This window comes from Manacus candei, unplaced genomic scaffold (genome assembly GCF_025592945.1).
Source record: "Manacus candei isolate 608988 ecotype Guabito, Panama unplaced genomic scaffold, ASM2559294v1 h1tg000018l, whole genome shotgun sequence".
Lineage (NCBI taxonomy): Eukaryota > Metazoa > Chordata > Aves > Passeriformes > Pipridae > Manacus > Manacus candei.
Window position 1 is genome coordinate 8,284,824 of NW_026138066.1, and position 20,998 is coordinate 8,305,821.

The 20,998-nt window shown below is 40.9% G+C and overlaps 1 protein-coding gene across 21 annotated transcripts in view; it reads left to right on the top strand.

Annotated features, from left to right (window-relative positions):
* The window catches only part of RBFOX2 (RNA binding fox-1 homolog 2), a 173,427-nt gene that overhangs the window by 127,133 nt on the left and 25,296 nt on the right, over nucleotides 1–20,998 (top strand). For all 21 annotated transcript variants that reach the window (XR_007904084.1, XR_007904085.1, XR_007904080.1 and 18 more), the window contains 3 exons: nucleotides 8,716–8,769; nucleotides 18,036–18,128; nucleotides 20,888–20,948. Coding sequence is in view for 12 of the 21 variants with exons in the window: in XM_051784610.1 (XP_051640570.1) it covers nucleotides 8,716–8,769; nucleotides 18,036–18,128; nucleotides 20,888–20,948 (208 nt within the window). In the remaining 9 variants the exon portion in view is untranslated. The remainder of the gene's footprint in view (nucleotides 1–8,715; nucleotides 8,770–18,035; nucleotides 18,129–20,887; nucleotides 20,949–20,998) is intronic.

A 20,998-nucleotide genomic window follows, 5' to 3' on the forward strand; every position in this document is an offset into this window, starting at 1 on the left:
TCTGCTTTTCTATATTATTTATAACAAAGGAGGATGAGACAGTACTCACTAATATTTTAAAAATAGCAGATCTAGATAAGGTACATCTAAAGATAATAGCCAAAGCAAGGAGATGGATTATTCATTAATGCTGGTTTTTAGCCAGTTCTTATAAGCTAGGAGGAGTTGCAGGAGGCCGGAAGACTGCCAACCAGAATTTACTGTTGAAAAAATCTGAAAGGAATGACCCAAAGAGCTACTAACTAACTATCCGTATGTTGATCCAAGATAAAAATAACTTTAGAAAGTTTTTAAAAAAACCCATTAGAATCTGAAGAAATGTGCTAGTATCTATTCAGCATGACTTTGTAATATACATCTTTGCGGACAAATACTGTTTCGTTTATTTTGACAAGATTGTACAAAGCAATACTGGTATAATTAAACACTGCTCAACCAATTGAATTTGTCCAAGTGACCAATTTTTAAGAAAAATCCTACTTATCTCAAGCACAGCACACATTAGAGGGATTAAAAACCTCTTTAATGACAGATAATAAAAACGTAGTAGTTACTGGGGAGACATCTGTGATCAAGACTGTTTCTAGTATCAGTTTCCCTGGGAATCTGTTTCAGTCTCTGTTCTGTTCAGTATCTATATCAACCCATGGAGACAGTACTATTAAAACCTTGCCAGTAAGGTTTGCAGTTAAAAAAATATTTGAGGAGGAGGAAAGAGAAAGATAAGGTTACTGTTAGAGAATGAGTTGAAATGCCTGGTTGACTGATGATAAATCCAACAAAAACGTGTTTGATGCATCTCAGTGCAGAGCACTGACTATATGGGAACCGGTCTGTGCTCGTAGGATGGAAAGCCTTCTTTGGAAAATACTGATTTGGAAGAGTACTAGTGATCGTTGAAGATAGTTGCTTCAATAATTCAAAGGGAGTTATCAGGTTGAAGGAGGGGTGTGATCTTGCTCATGTTCAAAGTTGAAAAGATTGTGACTACATAATTTTACTCAGGTCTAAGATCAGTTTAAGATCAAAAAAAAACCAACTAGGGCTTGAAAGATGTGTGGTTTTTTTTTTAATTGTGTAAGGTGTTAGGTACATTATTTACACTCAGTTTATTAAAAAGAGAGGTTGGGAGATGACAAGTCTGTCCTATAGAGGTGCTTATGTACGGATGATACCTACTAATGGGTTTAGTTCTTGTTTACAGTCACAATAAGATTTTCCAGTTGGAAGCTGAGATTTAACTCAATTACCCTTGAAATAAGGGCAAAATTCATTAAATAATCATTTGGACTAATTTAAACAGTGGAACAAGTTAGCAGGGAGAAGAAGAATTGCTATCAGTGTTAAAAACAAATTAGAAACCTTTTAAAAATCTTACTATCACTAGACATTCTTTGACTAGTGTGTGTAAAGATCTGACATGATGGTAGTAGTCTTCTCCTTAACTTCTAATAGGTTGTCCCCTTCCTTTCTGGACTATGTATGCAGAAGAAAAGCTCATGTTTCCCTCAGTGTGTTTCAACTTTGTGCTACGATCGTGTCTGTGCTTGTACCTTATTCCTGATAGCTTCAGCCCTTCCCTCTCATGCTTCAAGAAGCAGTTCTCCTCCCACTATAAAATTGGCTGGCATAGTCTCATCGTTTCTGGACTTCAGAGTAGGATGGACTTAGGAGTCTCCTGGTGAAGATGGAGGCTGGGTTGGACAGTGCACATGATAAAGATTCTTCTGTTCTCAAGCTGAATCTTGAATTGCCTCTACAAAAACAAGTAAAGTGGATTGTTTTGGTAGTCTTAATGGGTGTCTGTGCACTAAATCTTTATCTGTTGTGAGAGCGACAATATGAGGAGTCAGAATTGATGTTTTTCAGAATGTACACTTAAGCAAAGAGCATTTTACCATAGTAAGATAAAAATAAGGACTATGCTGATGATGTTTGCAGATGGAGATGGGTTAGCACTGTACAGGGTGTGAATTTTCTCAGGCTTTGGCTTCAGATGGAGACATTAGCTTTTTTAAAACATGCTTACTGCATGGCTACTACTTGTAGACTTTACTGCTTCTGATGGGAAGCATCATCAGCCCAGTTGATAAAGGGGTTTTGTGCATTATCAGCTACAGCAGTAATAACCCATAGATGTTTTCTATGAAGGTGACTATTCTGTCACATTTAATAACTTTCAGTTTATGAAGTCATTAATAACATCATTTATTACAGGTGACAGAATGGTAGCTACTTTTTTTTTGGTTTATTTTACTTTGGATGTTAAGGCAGGTAATCTTATAATTTTCCTTCTCTAAGCATAATTCATATCTCTATGGTTCTTTATAATGTAAGTTTGTGGTAGACCACTTCTTTGTATGACCCAAGCATTGCAGCTCTGCAAGCTCGGATATTTTTGGAAGCTCTTGTAACCCTAAGATCTTGGCCTCTGAGGAAACATTTTGTCACTTTGCACTTCCTAAAATAACTCAGTGGATATAATTTCTCATCCAACTTCATTCTGGTATCAAGAGTGCAAAACACCTCCATGAGCCTATAGTTCGAGGCTAAAGCAATAACAACTTAGACTACAGCTCTTTGTCACCAAGAATTCAATAGAATTTTAAATCTGTATTTGCCAGTAAATAAATTAAAATACACAAGTAATTCATGATACACAAGTATTGGTGATGGTAGAAAACTACTCATTACGGGTTAAGGCATATAGGTGAATAATATGATAGACCAAGAAGCTCTGATCTGCGGGTGTTCACGCACTGAAGCCTGAAATACAGCAGTGGGAAAGTTGCAGAAAGGGACTCTGCTTTCCTAGTGGATTGGACATCTGAAGGAGGAAGTCTTGTCTTCTGGATATCAAGATATATTTTAAGTTTTTCATCTGCTAATAGTATTGGCCACCAATTGCATGTAACAAGTCCTATGTGCCAGTATTGGAGAACAAATATTCTGGCACAAGGTGGCCTCTGTGACTTTTCTTGTTTCCAAGCTCTTTCTTCCATGAGAGTGAGCCCCAGCCTTGTCACTTCGTTCCTGCTGATGTTGGTTAGAGTTACAAGAGGCACTGTTGTTTATACTGATGTGTTTCACTTGTGCATTTCCTGAAACCACCTTTTGCTAAGGACTTGTGTACTCAGTGCTGTTTGAACATCATGCTTTGGCTGCACGGCCGCAGCAGGGACCACGGTGCTTCTGCACAGGGGTGCTTGTCACTGCAGCTGTCAGCAGCTCTTGTACTGTCAGTCTTGCTCTGCAAAAGTGTATCTGCTGTGGAAACTTCTGTACTAACTTTCTGTTGGAAGGCAGCAATGACTGGAGCGTACATACTTGTCTGAGGTTTGTTTAGGTTTTCATGTGAGTTACTAGGAGAGTCTGCAGCGAGACTGGGCTGAATGTCATTTAGTAAATAGTGCTGTGCTGTAGCTGGATTTAACTACGTAAAAGGCCTGGGTAAAATTACATGGAGTTAACTTTTATTAACCCAGTTTCATATGGACTCAGTCTACATGCTAAGTCCTCTCAAACTGATTTTTGAATGTGTGCTAGTTTTGTGGGCATGGGTCCAAGTACCTTTGCTGTGGCAGCAGTACCAGGTACACTGCAGTCAGACCTCTGGGGAATGGCACAAGGCAGCAGCAAGGAGCTGGAAGTGCAGACCTGGAAGCTGGATGATGTTAAGATTTCTGGATGGTACCCTCCTGTACTGTTCACCCCTGTCTCAGTGTTTCATGTGAAAATCTTTTATTTGTGAGTCAGAGGATAAGAAATGACTGAGAAGCTGTATTCCTTGTCACCTTTTTTTTTTTCTTTTTACTGGGATGTCTGTGGTCTGTAAATCCTGTAAGAAATCTGTGCTCTTTGTGTGGCTTCTTGTTAAAGTCTGGTTTCTTAGAAAATGCGTGTTTTGCTGGGCAACAGGTCAACCCAAATAAGGGCTGCTTGGTGCTTGTTTATTATCTGTTCAGTTGGTAAACTGTGGTAGTGCTTTGGTCTATAAATGCTCCATGCTTCCATCTTCCTGTCAGTGCAAAACATACTGGTGTAGCTTGGCTGAACAGGGTTGGCCCCACTGTTTGAAGACATGTGACTCAGCTTTGCGTGAGGAAGTTCGTGTACTGATAACAGCATAGCTCTGGCAGACCCCATGCTGCCATAATTAAGCACTGACTAATACAGGCTAGGATGGAACCAGCTGTGTTCAGCTGAAAGTATATTCCATGGAACTAGGAGCTAGGGAAAGGACACTCTCTGCAGCATGGACCTATTCTGCTTATGAAGTGCTCTTGCTCATGCATCTCAAGCTTGAGGACTTGAAATAGTTTCCTGCACAGGAGGTTGGTTTCCTGGCTGTTTTGAATTTTGACCATCTTTAAGAATGGATTGTTTGACACCTTTGAGATTTGGATAGCTCCCTGGACTCTTAAGTGAATTTTGTAAGGCTACAGAGTTCTCTTGTAGGGATGTGATGTGGTCACATGGTGTCTTACATTACCTTTTGTTGTTCCATGATTTCTAGAGAATTTGCCTTGTACTCCCTGTTGTTTGCATCCTTAGGATTAAGTTATTTGTCTGGCACATTGGAGCTGATTTTGAAAGCTCTAGACAGGGAGAGGAGGCAGGGCCAGCTGGAACAGAGCATACAGGAGGGGCATTACCAAACTGTCAGTACCTTGGAAGGCAAAAGCTCTCGGGTGCCAGATCTCTCAAATTTATTATACTGAATGTAGCTATGGCCTCAGCTGGAAAAATCTGTTGCCTTCATGTCATCTGGGTGGAAAGAAACACACAGCATGCATATACCTTTACTTGCACAATGCCCTTGCATCAATGATAAGGTAGATGTTCAAACAAGAGAACTGGATTCTGGTCATAACTCATGTCTGTTATTATTTTTATGCCTCTTAAAAACTGTTACTTCTATCACTCCCTGCTACCACTGTAGTGGAGCTGATTTTTCATTTATCTGCTTTACAGGAAAATAACTGAAAGCTTGTCAAGCTTTCAGGGAAGGGACTCCAGGGAAGGGACCACTAAGATAAAACAAGATGCTATAGCTCCTATGCCATGGCATAATTGGAAGAGTGTGTTTGTGTATATCTTTCTGTCATATGGCATGTGCATGAGCAGTTCATGGAGGTGACTTCTTGCACAACCTGATATATGGTGGGGAAATACTGGATTCTCGGTCACATAGCAAGCTTTTTAACTCATGGTGGTGAGCATGCAATGCCTTCTCCAGAGGCTGTGCAGGGTTCTAAGCAGAAGTTCTTGGTAATCACTGAATGAGCCAGTCAAGTCTATCAGCCCAGTGACTCATGTCTTCAGGGTCAGAGATTAGACGGTTAGTCCTCAGGGATGACTTAAGCATGGGACTTGTTTCATTTGGCTAGACCCCTCTGTCTGTTGGAACATAGAAACATGCCTGTATACATGATTTAAAAAAATTATTATGGAGGGCACTTGTTGTTGACCCTTGTATTTAGATGGCCCACCATTTTCCATACAAAAATTGTGACCTTTCAGTAAGGAGCTCTTAAAACTTCCATTGTTTGCATTGCACTGTTGACATTTGGTAGGCAAAGCACCATCGGAGAACAAAGTGCCTTTTTATGTTCCACTAAATTAGATTCAGCTTTGAAGGAGATATACACTGTTAAAATGAACTAGTTCTTTTTTTCCCTGCTTCCATTCTTCAGGAAAATTCTGGCATGCTACCAGAAAAAAGTGCCTCCAGTGCTGGATCTGCTGTAACTGTTGCAGCAGCGAGGACAAGAGTCATGGTGTTAGGAGCTGTCAGAGCAGCTGCAATGGCAACAGCAGAGCCTTGAAGAGCCCAGGGCACATCCAACTGCCTCATGGTCATGCTGCTTTCTTCCAGGGATTTTCATGGAGTTGGAAGCCCCTCCCCAGCAAACCTCAGTTCAGCAGTTAGCCCCCGTTTTGTCTGTTCTCTCCGAAGGAGGTCCTTCCCTCTTGCCTCTTCAAACACCCACAACTCCTAGGCAGAAAAGAGATTGGGGCAGTTTGCATGGGTGGATGTAGTCTATTACAATAGATGTCAAGCCTGTGCTTGCTGCAGCCACAGGATTTAGTGATCTTAAGTCTGTCATCTAGGAAATTACGTACCTCCATCATCTGCTAGGCAGGGAGGCAAACCTGCCGCCTCTCACAGAGCTGGGTCAGACCATGTGTGTTCAATGTTACCATCAGCATTTTGTCAGCCACAAGAAGTTAAACACACAAGACAGGATTTCCTGTTGGTGTGGAAACCCTGTGGGAGGAACTCAGCCCAATGGGACTGGGAGGCAGTGCTGGTAGTACTACCTGGGGATCCAGGCCCAGCTGGGTGTGCAGAAAAGGGAAGATGGCATGGCGTAATTGTGCACCAGAAGCTGCACAGTTTGTTTGCTTTCAGGATGATTCTAACGGGGTAGAATGGTGATTTTGGCTTTGAAGATTCTGAAAATAATTTTGGCACTTGCATTTATCGAGAGGCTGGCTGTTTGAGTGTGTGTATGGCAACGCTAGGCAGCTGAGGTGATGTGGCAGGGGACAGATCCTGCTCTCAGGATCCCTTGTGCTTCTTAGAGCCCTAATGCTCACCTGACCCTTTAAGCCACTACAGATCAGTAAATTGTCAAAAAAAGCTTTGTATTTATTCCTTTTGTTGGGTTAGGTTTTTACAGAATCATTGAGCTGTACAGTTTATCTACAAGTGAGAATGAAAACTGAGGCCATCTCTAGGAGGCTGGTGAGACCAGACAAGGAAGGACAAGGGAGCAGAGACAGCTATTCCGCAGCCACGAGCTTTTAAATTGGTTCAGCCCATGTCATGTAATGACGCTGGAATAGTCTACCAGGAAAGCAATCATAACTGATTTCTTTCATGGCAGTGCCCAAGCTATATGCAACAAAGACAATAAAAAGCAATCAACGGTTAATCTTCTTTATTGACAAGCCCACGCCAAGCGTGGGATAGAAATAGAAAATGTATTTTAGCGGTGATTGGCACAGCCGCAGTCAAAAGAGGATCCAGCATGGATCAAGCCTAAGCTATTGAGATGTTGAGGTTTCCTTTCAAGGAAGATGCGTGTTTACATTAGCATTATTCAAACTTCATGTAACGTGGAATATTGTGAATTCAATTGTTCTTGTGATGAATAGAAGATCAAGTATTGTCCTTAAACAATAGAACAGCAAAAACAACATCTGTGAACCAAGATCTTCTTTTTAAGACTGGAGAATGGAAGCGGACAGAAACTATAGCTAAAATTGTTGGAAGGGGTTTGCTTGCTTGCAGACAGTTGTGGAATACTTGTTCAAGGAACTTAATAGCTTTTTGTTGCTTTACGTATTCAAAACTTCTGCTCAGCCATCATGGCTCCCTGTTATAAATGTTCCGTGTTTTCAAAGCTAGCCACGAGCCTTTCAAGCAGGACTCCCACAAACTGAGTATTTTACCCATTTGACTCTGAATGCAAATGTTAATTAAAAAAAAAAAAGGCAAATACTATATTAAGAGCAACAGGCAAAAGGGAGAGAGAGTGTCCCAGTGCCTGGAGGCTGTGTTCATCACCTTTATTTTCTTGCTGACTCTTCCTTTATATGCTACCAAACTTTTGCAAGTAGTGAGATCAAAACGATGTCATTGGAAGCTTTCCTAAAAAATGGGATAGGAAAAACACTCAGATGTAGCATTTGTCTGAGCACAGTATGTCTCTCTAGAATGAAGACTACTTATATACATGGCTCCTGAAAATGACATCTAGACCTGTCTTTCTAGAGAGCAGACCTCCAGTTTGGAAATAGAGCCATGACAATTCTCGAAGACAGAGGGGCCTCTGAAGTGATGATGCTTTTTGCTCTAGGTTACTGATTTGAGTCTGGCCACTTCAATAGAAATATTTTAATATGTTTCAAGCAAGATGAAAGATGTCATTCCACAGAGGTGGTAAATCTCCTTTCTATGATGTAACTCTTGTTTTCCATTTTGTGTTCTGTGCTAAATAGGGAACTCTTTTGAACCCAAAGCTCTCCTTAGGGTGTCCAAGCTGAGACAGAGGTCAGAACTCTGTCACATGTGGTAGACTTGCACAGACCATCAACAACATGTCACAGGTTGAAGCTGAATTATTTTTTTTCTGAAAAACAGACTGTTGGGAGTTTGCCATTTTTGTGGTTTCTGAATCTGCCATCAATTCTTTTAAAGGCTTGGAGTTTTGGTAAATAAGAGGAAAGGAGATTCAGAGTTTGGAATCTCTGAGGTTGGGAGATGTTACTATCCCTTCCAGAGAAACATCATTGTTAGGTTTCTCTTTGTGATAGCCACTTCAGGAGGAAGCTGAAATGCTGAATTACATGTTAGAAATGTTGTTAGATGCCTGAGATGTTGTAGATGAAATAGTAGAATGAGGGAAGAAAGAATTGTTTAGATTAAAAGCAGGAAAGATGAGATACCTCAAATCCCTGAAACTCTTCTGGAGATTGTTTTTCTTCCTGTAGACTTTTGTGAGAAAACCTGGTGTTTGCTACCAAGAGGATCTGCATGTCTTAACCCAAGAGAATTGGGTCACGTCACTGGGATTTTATTCCTTTGCCTGTATGCTAGAAATGGAAATATTCTCACCTCCCTTCTTGCACTAAGCCAGGTCCAAAAAGGTAGAAAAAATGAATTGCCAAAAATAAATCTTTTTTTTCCCCCTTGTCTCTCTGCAGCAATTCGGCAAAATCCTTGATGTAGAGATAATCTTTAATGAGCGTGGCTCGAAGGTAAGTCCTGTTTCTGTACCCGCTTCTCTTGATTTGATTGCAGGGTAAAAGGCAGTTCATTGCCTAGAGAATATATTCTGTAGAGATCAGCAGGAATTAGTGTGATGGGGGAAGGGAAAAGCTATTTTGGGGACTGTCTCCTGTTCCCTCTGACTGGAGACTCTGAGCATGGTCAATTCTGGGCAGCATGTACAAATGCTCCTGGACACTCCTGTCTGTAATGTGTGATCAGGTTCCACAGCCTTTTGAACAAACAGGGAGTCAGTCAATTGAACCTTCATACCAAGCTGTTCTCATTGCACTAGCAATGACTGCTCTGTGGGGAAGGCAGAATAAGATAAAGCAGCTTTGTGTGATGGGAGACTGTAAGAAAAAGGCTAACTCACCCCCATCCCCCCATTTCGTTGCATTAAAATAGTTCTGTAGAAAACTGTCATATCTCATATGTGAAAGGATTTTATTTACTCTGTGTTGTAGACTTACTTGGTGCTTCTGAGGCACTGACCTTTCATGTTTGAGATATTTGATGCTTAATTTAAGTATCCTCATTCCACTTGCCCTGCCCCATATGGACCTCCCCCACAGAATTTGCATTCATACACCTATTTTCATCTTACAGATATATTAAGAGGGAGGTTTTGTTGAGGGTTAATGGTAATTTATCTCTCTGAAGATGAGATTTCAGATGTTGCTTAGGTCAGCTGCAGAGATATTCAGTGATCTCTGTCCTAATTGGCAATTGGTTCTCATCACATAACCGGTATCACCACAATGACAAATTGATGTGATTCTCTCTCTGCCCAGGAGGTTCAGCACTGGAATAGCAGGGAGTTTTGCAGGTCAGGAGCAAGGTGCATTGCCAAAGCTCTATGGGGGCAGCTTGCACAGTGCATGTCTATACTCTGCTTGACTTAATCAATGCTAAGATTCCCATTTTCAATTAAAACAAAATTTCCCTCCTCCCCACACACACGTGTGTGCACATGTGTGCATGCACACAAGAAGTTTTGAAGTTGCAAATCAGCTAAGCAGTTTCAGTTTACAGTCTATGCCTTTTGCTTGGATTTGAGGTTCACAGTCTTTATGGTGGCCTCTTTGCTTCAACATATATTCTGGGGTATGTTCATGTTCCGAGTTCTCTGCAAATTTCCACCCATGTTGCCCAACATGCATTCTGAAATTCTTCAGTCTCTGTATTAGCTGGAAACCAGAAAGCCATTGATCTCTATATTAAATAAATGAGTCTCAACCCTTTTCCCATCCTTTATTTGTGCTTAATACCATGGTTTTCTTTTGTTTTGATTTTTTACAAGACAGTCTGAAAAAGTAAATATCTATATGATTTAGTTAGAGTGTTTTTCTTCCACGAATGGATAAAAATCTATATGCTTTACCAAAACAATCAGCTGTGCTGAGTTTGTAAATATTTATTCTGCACTCTGCTGTTCTTTTGATATTTATAGGCCAAAGCTATCTCTGAATTACTCTTGATTTTAGTAAATTTTGTTTGGCTTTGGGAATAGCCTCTGGCCTCTATCAAATCCCTGCTTATTTGGATATTATTGCAAAAGAAAGAGCAAAAGTAATTGGCCTGGCAAAGGGGTGAGCTCTGTCTTTCATACCCCACTGCCTGTGCCTTCCAGAGCAGTGTTTTTCCTCTCCACACATGAACTTCACTCTCTCTGTCCCATCCATGCAGCCCTGTGTATTAAACACCCACGGCTGCCCTTTCCCTTCTAGGCAACATTGACATTGAAGACTTTTCTATCAAGACTTGATTTATTATTACAAAAAGTACCTTCTTGTGCAGTTGCTAAAGCCCAAGGCTTCCGGTTTTCAGTTAAAACAAAAATTACTGCTGAAGAGTTCCATGACAAATTTTATCCTGAACCCTTCATAAATATTTGGGGGAAAAAAAAAAAGCAGAGATGTTCTTCCAGTCCTTGACCATGCAGTTTTCTACTGCTTTTTTGTCATCTTACAGCAAAAAGCAGTTACAAAACTGGTAGCCTGTATTGAGGGATGGGGCAGAATCTGAACAGAATGAGAAAACAGCCAAAGAGTTATTTCATGGTATCTCTGCATCCTTCTCTACCCAAAGTAATTCCTGTTCTAAAAAGAATGCAAGATTCTTCCTGCTTAGCATGAAAATGGGAGGCCCCAGTGTTTGAGTGGGGTGTAGCTGCACGAAGCACCTGGTATTCACATAATAATGGAAAAACAACAGTTTGGTGATCTGATGGTGAAGCAAAGGAAATGGATCTTTCTGGAGGCCGCTCACTCACTCTTGGGTTCTTCCTCCACCTTAGGAAAAAAATTCTGAATGCATTTTCCTGCCCTGTGGTTTCCATTCTAATCTAATGATATGAAACCTCTCTCTCTTCTTCTTCTCCTCTCTCTTGGGAATCCGAAAGCAGATGCTCCTGCTGCCTGCCTTGTGCTGTGTTCTCAATGCTCCCTTCCCTTCCCTGGGTTCCTAAGGGTTGTAGAGTTTTGTGTATATGTTTTGTAAATATTTAAAAGGTACAGTGGTGAATCCCAAACTGCCCTGGGTTCGTCCCCACCCAGCGTGCGATGGGGTCGAGCAGCGCTTTGTCCCTGCCAAACTGTAGCAGGAGAACTCTGCTGGGATCACTCCAGCGCTGGTCAGTAGGAGGGACTGAAGGAAGTGTGCTGGTTGCATTCTTCCTTTTGAATCCACCTGAGATGACTGGGCAGTTTTCTTCGACAGCCTGGGGGAACTATCAAACTGGCTGCATATTCAGGATCTCTGTGTACTTAGGAAGTTTGGTGACCAAAGAGAGAGCAGAGTGTGTCCACCACGGCCTCAGGTTCTCTCAGAAGTGTTATTTGTTGATTTTCTGTATCACAGCAGAGTAGGAGGCAGTTAATAATTAGTTTTGCTGATTGTTCTTTCAAAGCAATGTGAATTCTTGTTTTGTAACTCAGTTTCTTCCCAGATTCAATCTGTTCAGTAGGATTATATGGGCCCTGGCAGACTTTACACTTATATTGCTTTGTTGTGTATAAGAAAGAAGATACAAACTTTAAACATCCCTTGAATTTAATTTTGTTTGATGTCATTCTATTAAACAAGAATAAGTCTTCCCTTGATCTGTTTCAGGTTTTTTTGCTTGCTTCCAGGAAACTAGCTGTTTGTTTAATTTATCCTGTTTACCATTACATTTCTAGTTCTGACTCAGATCAAGTGCCTTTAAATAGCATTCTGCCCATGGTTGCAGTTTACCATGCACTTCACTGAACCGTGAATAAAACACCTCCAGAGGAAGATGAGAGGATTCCTGCTCGTTTTGTTAGTGGAGATGCATCCTCTAGATGCGTATTTTATCACTATTGTGCTGAACTGAACAAGTGGACATATTTGCAGAATTAATGCAGTCTGCCTGTGTAACGAGTACCCTGTGGCATTCATAAAGCTGCAGGGGAAGGGAATCCAAGCTCTTTACTCATCAGCTGTGTACCATGTGGCATTCCAAGATGTGTCCTCGATGACATTCAGAGACCAAGAGTGCATAAGCACATAGCGAAATCTTAGCTGAATAGGGAGCTTTTTTTTTTTTTGTAGCTTTTTAAATTATAAGAGTTCATATCAGTGCAGATGAGCTCATGGTTTCAGGATACTGTAAGTTTGTCCCTCACTGCTTTCCACTTGGAAGATCCAGATCTCCAAGTTCCTGTACAGGACTGAAGTGACTTGAAGTGCTTCATATTTAATTAAAAACTTAGTTGTATAGTAGGTTACATCTTGTCTTCACAAAGAAATTGCATCTATTGGTGTTTGGATTTATGTAAGTAAACCTGTCCTAACTAAAAGCTTGTGCAGGAAGCTGTGTGGGATTTTATGTTTGCAGTTAACTGTAAGTTAAGATAAAAATATGAATACGGGTTTTGATAATTAAGCCTTAAAGACTGTATGCTTACATGTGCATTTACTTCTCTTTTAATGGATTAGGTGCTTTGAGTTGAGCCACTCTTGTTCTGGGCCTAGTTTCCTGTCAGTGGAAAGCCCCTTCTTACATGAAATGAATTAGAGGTCTTATTTTCATTTTAATTCTATTTTTATAAATTTTGTTCAGATTTCATCAGTTGAGCCAGAAATACAAATTGTGTTGTTAACACAGAGAGGCTTAAAAACAAATTAGGTACTGGCAACCAGCATGACCTTCTCAGGTCACCAAATCCCGTTAGAGTGCCAGTGGCATGAAGGAGATGTGACTGGTGTCCCCTTATCCTAGTTCACTGAAGTAGTTTTATGCCTTGAAGTCTGCAATACTAAACTAACAAGTTAAATTAGTCCATACACCGAACTGGTTTATTTAAACTTGAATTTCAGGCTGAAGTTGATGTTTTCATAGTATAAGCTGGCTTACTGCTCCTGTGGGAGCACCTTCCCAGGAGTGCTCGTTTCACTGTGTAGGGAATTGAATCTAGGGTGCTAAATTGGCAAAATACTGATGCAGCAGGAAGACAGAGACAGAAATAAGCTTGTTTTCAGCCAGTTTAGCCTGTTGAACTCACAGACCACACAGTGAGATCCACGATCGATTGAAGGGAGGAGGAGCAGCACACAGCCAGGGATGACGTGGGCCGTGAAGCCCCTGACCTGGGCTGGCTGGAGCTGCCCTGGGCTGGCTGGAGCTGCCCTGAAGCCCCAAGCTCTCACTGCACAGCAGTGCTAGCTGGGTTCCCGCTGCCCACTGCCGGCCTCTGCCCCCTCCTCTGTTCTGCAGCAGGGATCGGCAGTGGAGCGACACAAGCTGGACTGTGGAAATGATACAGCTTAAAAATAGCCCCGCAGGGTTTTTTTGAAGATACATTTACATTTTTTTTAACCAGATTAATTCCTGTATCTGCCTCACCAGATCACACAGGTACGCAGATGGGTGTTTTACACGTATGCTTTAATGCACTCGAAGTGAGGCACAGGGCAGGGAGGAGCTGGAAGAGCTGCTGAAATGGTGGCACTTGTTTTATGCTGATTGTCACCAATTGAAGGGTGTGTTTGTGTGACTTCAGTAACATGTTTTCTGGATTTTTTGGTGTGATGCTGTCGGTGCATTCAGTCCTGCTCATCTCAGGTGGATTATAGCTGAAACCCTCCTAGTCTTTCCAAATGTCTTGCAAACAGGTAGCCTAAACTGCTGCCTCTTTGGCCGTTTTTTTCAGGCTTCTAAAAGTTTGTTTATTATGGAAATAAGGGGAAAGAAACAAAAGAAAAAAACTTGGTTTGAACCAAGCACAGCAGCAGATGACAGCAAGGCTGGTTACTGGCTGTGTGCTCCAGTGGTACAAGGCAAAGATGCTGCTGCTGGGGTGACTGGTCTAAACTCCATGACAAACAAAGGGATAACAGTGCATGGATTTCAAGGGGCTCTGTTTAGTTTTCTTTGGTTTTATTTTTTTATTTTACTTTATTTTATTTTTGTTGTTGTTTTTTGTTTAATTTCTGTGTTCTGGCCACACCCAGGAGAACCGTCTGCTTTTGATTTCTCCCTTTACGGTTACATGGTAAATTTTCTTTCTCATTCTTCAGAGATGGAAACGTTCAAATACTATATATACATTTATTATTTTTTTTTCACTGCTCATCATGTTGCTTGTTATTTATTGCAGAGTCTGAGGCCAGACTAAAAGGGTGGCAGTTACTCGGTCTCTTCAGGCCCTTTCAATAAACCTTTGGGTAAAAAGGGGTTAGTCTGGTACTGCAAATTACTCACTAATCCTAAAAATGTTGTTGGAGTTTAGTGTTCGCTGGGTCAAACTTATTTTCTGCTTGGGAGAAGTTCATGGCAGTTACTGATGGGGAGGAATTGTTGAAAATTTCAGCCTTGTTATCATAACAGTATTATTAAACCCAAGCTATTTGTATAATCTAAATTTTAGAAGCCCTAAGTCTTTTTTTTATCCAGGATCTTCCCTTCCTCTGACTCCATACCTACTACTATGGAGCAATCCAGTACCTGCTATAAAGCTAAGCTAGTAAATATTGGATACCTGCCATCTCTTTTTTTTTTCCTTCCTCCTTTCTTTCTTTTTTTTTTCCAAGGTCAAGACAACCTTGAGGAGGGAAAACTGAGAATTGTTTGTTGTATATGTTTAGTTACAAATTAATCCCTATTCTTTACAGGTCATCTATGAGAAGGAAAAAAAGTATATGTATGTGCTTTTTTCTCTCCCACATCAAAAATATGTGTATATATATATAATTGCTAGTTTTTAAACTTTGAAATAACAAAAATGTCAAGCATGGCTCACCTGTTTTTCCTGATGAAAATTTGAATGTGTAAGAGGTGCATTAATATGACAAACCAAGAGGGCACAAATACTGACTCTGCCATAGTCAACTATATAAAGCATTAATTCAGCATTGACATTAAATGGTTCTCAACAAAGTGAGTTGCTAAGGACTGATCTGTCAATATGGTTAATTAGTTATGTTGTTCTGAATCAGATTAATTCTGGTTTAATTCACATTGTTAATTATATTCCTATAGTCTGCATGTGGATTGTATGCTACCTTGAGTCAACTTAATAAAAATACTGAAAATTCCTACTCAGTTTAAAGATAATTAATGCTAATGTAGTTTTTTAAAAACCCATACAGACTTCACTAATTGCAAGCAGATGTGAATTAAAATAGTCTTAGTTTGGTTCTAGCCTGCACAGCTTAATGTCTAAAAAATTACCTTCCATCTGCACTCCAGCTTTCAGTTCACATCATCACCGAAGACATAAATTTCATTCAGTCTCCACAGGCTTGTCTAGAACAAACAGAAATTTTAATGTAAAAAGAGAAGAGGGAAATAGAGATTCGTGTTGCAGTCCTTACCTCCCCTCCTCCTCCAGCCTTTAGAAGATACTTTTTCCCCATTATACAGAACCAGAGGGAAAGGTGTTGCTCTATTTCTCAGGCTTGCCTTTCTCTGTAGGGGTGCTTTGAAGCAGACACAATGCCCTATTCCTTCATAATCAGCTTTGCTATTACACCCCCTGCACCCCCTTTGGTTCTCTGTGACATATTTGAGAGTTATATGCAGTTGGGCTGTTTTATTAGCTCCTGTGTCTGTGGCTCTGATTTTAAATCATTTAAACAGCAAACTTTTATGCTGTTCTGAAAAAGGCATCAGTCTGATATTTATATAGCTCCTTATTTATAGCTGGAGAAATGAAATTATCTGAAGCTGTAGATTATTGGGTTGGAGCCCAAAGGAGCACTCTTGTTGATCTCAACATTGCACTACTTGGCTAAGTTCTTTTTATTATTGCTGTTCAAGGTTTGAGGGAAGTTAAAAAAAAACAACCAACCTTCCCCCCCCAAAAAAAAACCAAACCAACCAACCAACCAACCAACCAACAAAAAAACCCAACAAAAAACCACAAACCAACAACAAAAACAACCCCAACCCTCTGTTTTACAAATGTGTAAGAGTTTTGTGCTGGAAACCTAGCTGTGGGTTGTAAAAGCCAGCTTGTCAAATGGCTTGGACTGTTTGATTAGTATTGTAAAGACCTTTAAAAAACACTTGAAGAATAATAGCTTGCTTGTGTCTCATTGCTAACAATGCTTAGAAATCATTATGCTGTCTGTTTTTTGGGGTGTCCAGTCCATACCTATGGGACCCCAAGGTGCATGGAGGAGGCCAAGTGGCCAGCATGCCATTTCCCTGACAGGCATAGCTGTAGATCACTCTCATCACCTTGCTTTTCAGTGAACATTGTGAGTTTCCATTGCATCAAATGTAAGCTTTGTTGTTCTGCTCCTGAGGGTATTGAAGCTAGTGGAGATTAAACCAGTACATTAAATCAGTATTTGCTTTATACCAAGCCACAGGAGCCAATTACTTCTGTTCTTAAGATACCCTAAAAGCAGAATGCAACAACATTTTTCATTTGTGTCTGCTCTCTGTAATGGCATGAAGAGTATCTCATCACAGTTGTCCTTATTAAGATGCCATTTGTTACTAGTTAAAATCCTAATTCACTTAGTCATGTTGGCTCTCTCTTTAATGTCAGTGCATTCATCTCTGTGGAAGGAAGCATGATCTTTTACCCTGCCCTGCTGCACGACTGCACGAGTTGGCAGCAGCATGAGCATGTAGGACAGGCGTGTTGCATGTGCCTTCATGGATGCGGTAAACCTAAATTCGTCCAGCTAAAGCAACGTTTTGGCAGTCCTTGGGCCTTTGTGGTTGCTCCAAGCAGGGCATGTCAGTTTTTCTGAAGCTTTCTGGTCTAACTAGGCAGAGATCTGTTGCTATCCACAGCCCAGAGGTTGCCATCTCAGAACAAAGCCAAGTAAGGTGGGTAGCAGGGTAGGAGGGAGGTAGCAGTGGGTCAGCAGCGTCAGACAAAACCTGCCTTGACCACTGAATTGGTATTTAGGTGTTTAGATTTACAGTCAAGTCCAACACAGTACTCAGAGATGGGAAGATTTTGACACTACAGTATGTGATACTCTAAATCTTCACATTAAGTAATGTTATTTGATGGTGCCACCTAGAAGCCCTGCTTACTTTCAGGGTCTCATATGTCATTAGGGAAGTTACAGGTTTAGGAGTAGACATGAGCTGTGCCCTGAAGAGCTTACAAGGGATGCTTTACAAAGAGCCCTTCCTCTCAACAGTGTTCTAAGGTAGGTAATTATTATTGTCTCCATTTTACAGGTGGAAAAAGCAAGGTTCAGTGTTTGATTTGCCCAAAGCTTCGCAGACTTCCTGGTGCCAGGCATGAACTCAGATTGCTGCTTACTCTTGTAGCAGTTTCTCAAGAGAACAAAGTGCTGCTCAATGTCCTGTACTGTGTTGGGGTGGGTGGGGGTCCTGCAAAGCATGTGTTCCTTAGCAGAGGGGAGAGAAGCCCTGCTTGGGCTTGACCAGCTTACCTATGTTGGAGCAGGGTTTAGTGTTTTTAAACAAAAAAAACCCAAAGAAAACAAAACAAAATGAAAAATTGTCTCGAGTAACTTTGTACTTCTTTTTTGGTCTGGCCTCAATTGCTTTTATGTTTTCTTTTTTTTTTTAATTACTCTTATTATTCTTATTATGATTACGGTTCCTTTTTTTATTGAATTTAATTTCTTTCATTTATGAAACATGCATGAACCAACAATGTGACTCTAGGAGGTTATTGCTGAGTTGTGCTGATGTTGATTTCATACTGTGATATTTTTTCTCTATTTACCTAGAGATCAGTATTTCAATATATAACGATGTGCATGTTTTCCCCCCTTCTCCCGCTGCATGCAGGGATTCGGGTTCGTAACTTTCGAGAATAGTGCTGATGCAGACAGGGCCAGGGAGAAATTACACGGCACCGTGGTAGAGGGCCGTAAAATCGAGGTGCATGTCTTCAGTAATTCAATTTCTTCTTTATATTTATTCTTTTGATTTCTTTTTGTGTCTTGCCTCACTTATTTCACATTTGGATCCCAGTCTTGTGTGTGCGTGTGTGTTTGTGTCTGTGTCCTTCACCTCCCTGCACTGAAATGTATAGAAGTTTACACCCTTTACAGAATATTTTTATTGTTGTTTTGGGTATTTTTTCTTTTCTTTCTTCTTTTATTATGTTTTATTCCCACCCACTCCAAATTTTTGCCCTTCTGCTGTCTTGATTTTTCCTTTGCTTCAGTTTGCGAGGCTCCGATTTCCTGTTACCAGGCCTGAACAAAACTAACTGAAAGAGTACTGTCCAACTTCTAACTCTGTGTCCAAAAAAGAAAGCAGGGGGCCAGTCAGTATCCTCTCTTTCCTCTGAGGCCAGTTCTCCTCCATGCAAGTGTGAGATGATGCCTGTGGTGGGGAGGGTTTGGGAGACATGGGGGCAGAAGCCCCAGGTGGGCTGTGCTATACACATTGCTGGTTTCTTGACCTGCCCATGGTCAAAAGTAGGCTCGGTGAAAGCTAATCCTTAAAACTTCTAGCTCTCGCCACAGGGGAGGGAAGGGTTAATGTGTGACTGGCCAACGTGGCCAGATGTTGGGCATGCCTGGTGTTGACCAGTTTGGTGTTCCACTGTGTTGAAGGCTAACTGGCATCATCTGTCTCTCCCTCTTTCTTAAAAAAAACCAAAAAAACCACAACAACAACAAAAAAAAACCCAACAAAAATCCAAAAAGTAAGAATATTGAAACAGAAAAAGCCACCGTTTTTGAGTAAGATGTCTGCATATTTTGCTTTTTTTTTTGTTTTGTTTTTTTATTTCCCTTTCCGATGGTTTAGCGTTTAGGGCCCTTCACTTGACTCACTCTTTCCATGGTAACTATACACAATGCTGGCGATGGTACGAGTTGGCGGTAAGTGAAACGAAAGCGCTAGAGAAGAAGCTTTTTTCTTTTTTTTTTTTAAATTTTTCTTAAAATTACAAAAAAAATTAAGAAAGAAAAAATCCATCTGCCATCTCACATTAACACTACGAAATGTGATTTGACTTGTTGTCCCCACCCACCTCCTTCCCCCTTCTCCCCCTTTTATTTTCAATGCTGTTGAGTAATGCCGCCTGGACTTTGGATGTACATATTGTTTTGTAGCAGTCTGAGCTGTTTGATTACTGACTTCATGGTGATTTCCCCTTGCACATCTTACTCAGAGTTACTGAACTCCAGTTTGGCTGGTTTTTATTAATGCACCCATTTCCTCTTCTCTCTCTCCTGCCCCTTCTTTCTGCTGCTCTTTCTATCTGAGACCTGTTTGTAGCTGTTACTGTTTGTTTTCTCTCTTTTTGTTTCTCCCCCCTCCCCAGTTTATTTCTTTACTAAGTTAAATGCAGCTGTTGGTCTCTTTGCTGACTGGTGGTTTCTGATCGGTTCTGGCAATTTTTCCTTTAAGTGCTTGTGTTGCACTTTGCTGTAGCAGCTGATTTCAGGCACTCGCTCCATCTAAATGATTGTTTGTGAGACCTTATCCCCTCACTCCTCCCCTCCCCACCCTCTGAATCAATTGTGGTGTTTTTTTTTTCTTTTTTTTATCTGTGTGTGTTTAACTGCATGCTCTCAGTCTCATCATTGTTGTTTCCCATTCTCTCTTTTTAAATGTGTAATGTTTCTATTGTTTTGGGGCTGAAACAAGAGTAAAATGTAGCTCTGGACTCCCCACCCTGTGTATGCTCGCCATCCATACATCTCAAGGGCCTGAGGCAGCTTTTATTTTTATATCCACTTTTTTCCTTCTTCACCCTGGCCTCAATTCACATTTGGCATGGGTTTTGGTAAATTATTGATGATACATAAAGACTTCACCCTCCTTGCAGGAACTTTGAGGCTGTCTGACACAGGGCTGCAGTAACTTGGCTTCCAAACTAGTCCATCTTTTCTTTATCAGCACCATCTCTGTGGTAACACCCCACTTGCTTGAGCAATCAAACTGCTTGGAACTATAAAGAGCTCTGCAAAGAGGGTGGAGGACACAATAAAACCAAAAAAAGACCCAGGTCTGCTGCTATATATTTCTTCTTTTTGCTCTGTGAGATATGTGACAAGGAAAAAATAATCTGGAAAAAGATTTTAAGATTTTGGGGAAGAAATCAGTGAATATAGACCGTCCAAACAGTTCGTGGTGTTCCAGAGACTTCCTCAAACCTTGGGAGTTCAAATCTAAAGCTGATGGACTCCAAGCTACCTTTTTCTATCCAAAAGCATGCCTGCCAGAGACCTGCTGGGCCCCAATTCCAGCACTGAGCTTGAGAAACAGGTCAGTTTGTGTGTCACCTGGTTCAGTTCTCCTGCCCTGGGCTACAGAAATTATTGCTGCCTCTTGAACAGAACCTGGACAAAACATCAAGTTTTGCCCTTTGGATCACTGAGCTGTAAATAATCCTGTGCCGAAGGATGGCAGGGCGGTGGAGAATCTGCACTTTACTCTCGTTGGCCTTTTGTTTAATGCATAATTTTAAAATGCCACATTTAGCTGTAACTTTTATAATTAAATGGCAACTGTTAAAAGTAATTTAAAGATCGCATTAATGTAAAATTAATTTTTTTTGCTCAGAGAAGTATAGTGTGTGTGTGTGTGTGTGTGTATGTGTGGTATCTGAGTTTTCCACCATTTTCCCTAACGTCCTATGCTTCCTTCCCTCTCCTCCCCCTCCCTTTTCTTACTTTTAGGTTAACAACGCCACTGCGCGAGTGATGACCAATAAGAAGATGGTCACACCTTATGCAAATGGTAAGAGAGACTGTTTGTACTACTGATGAGCTGAAACGTTTGAAGAAAGA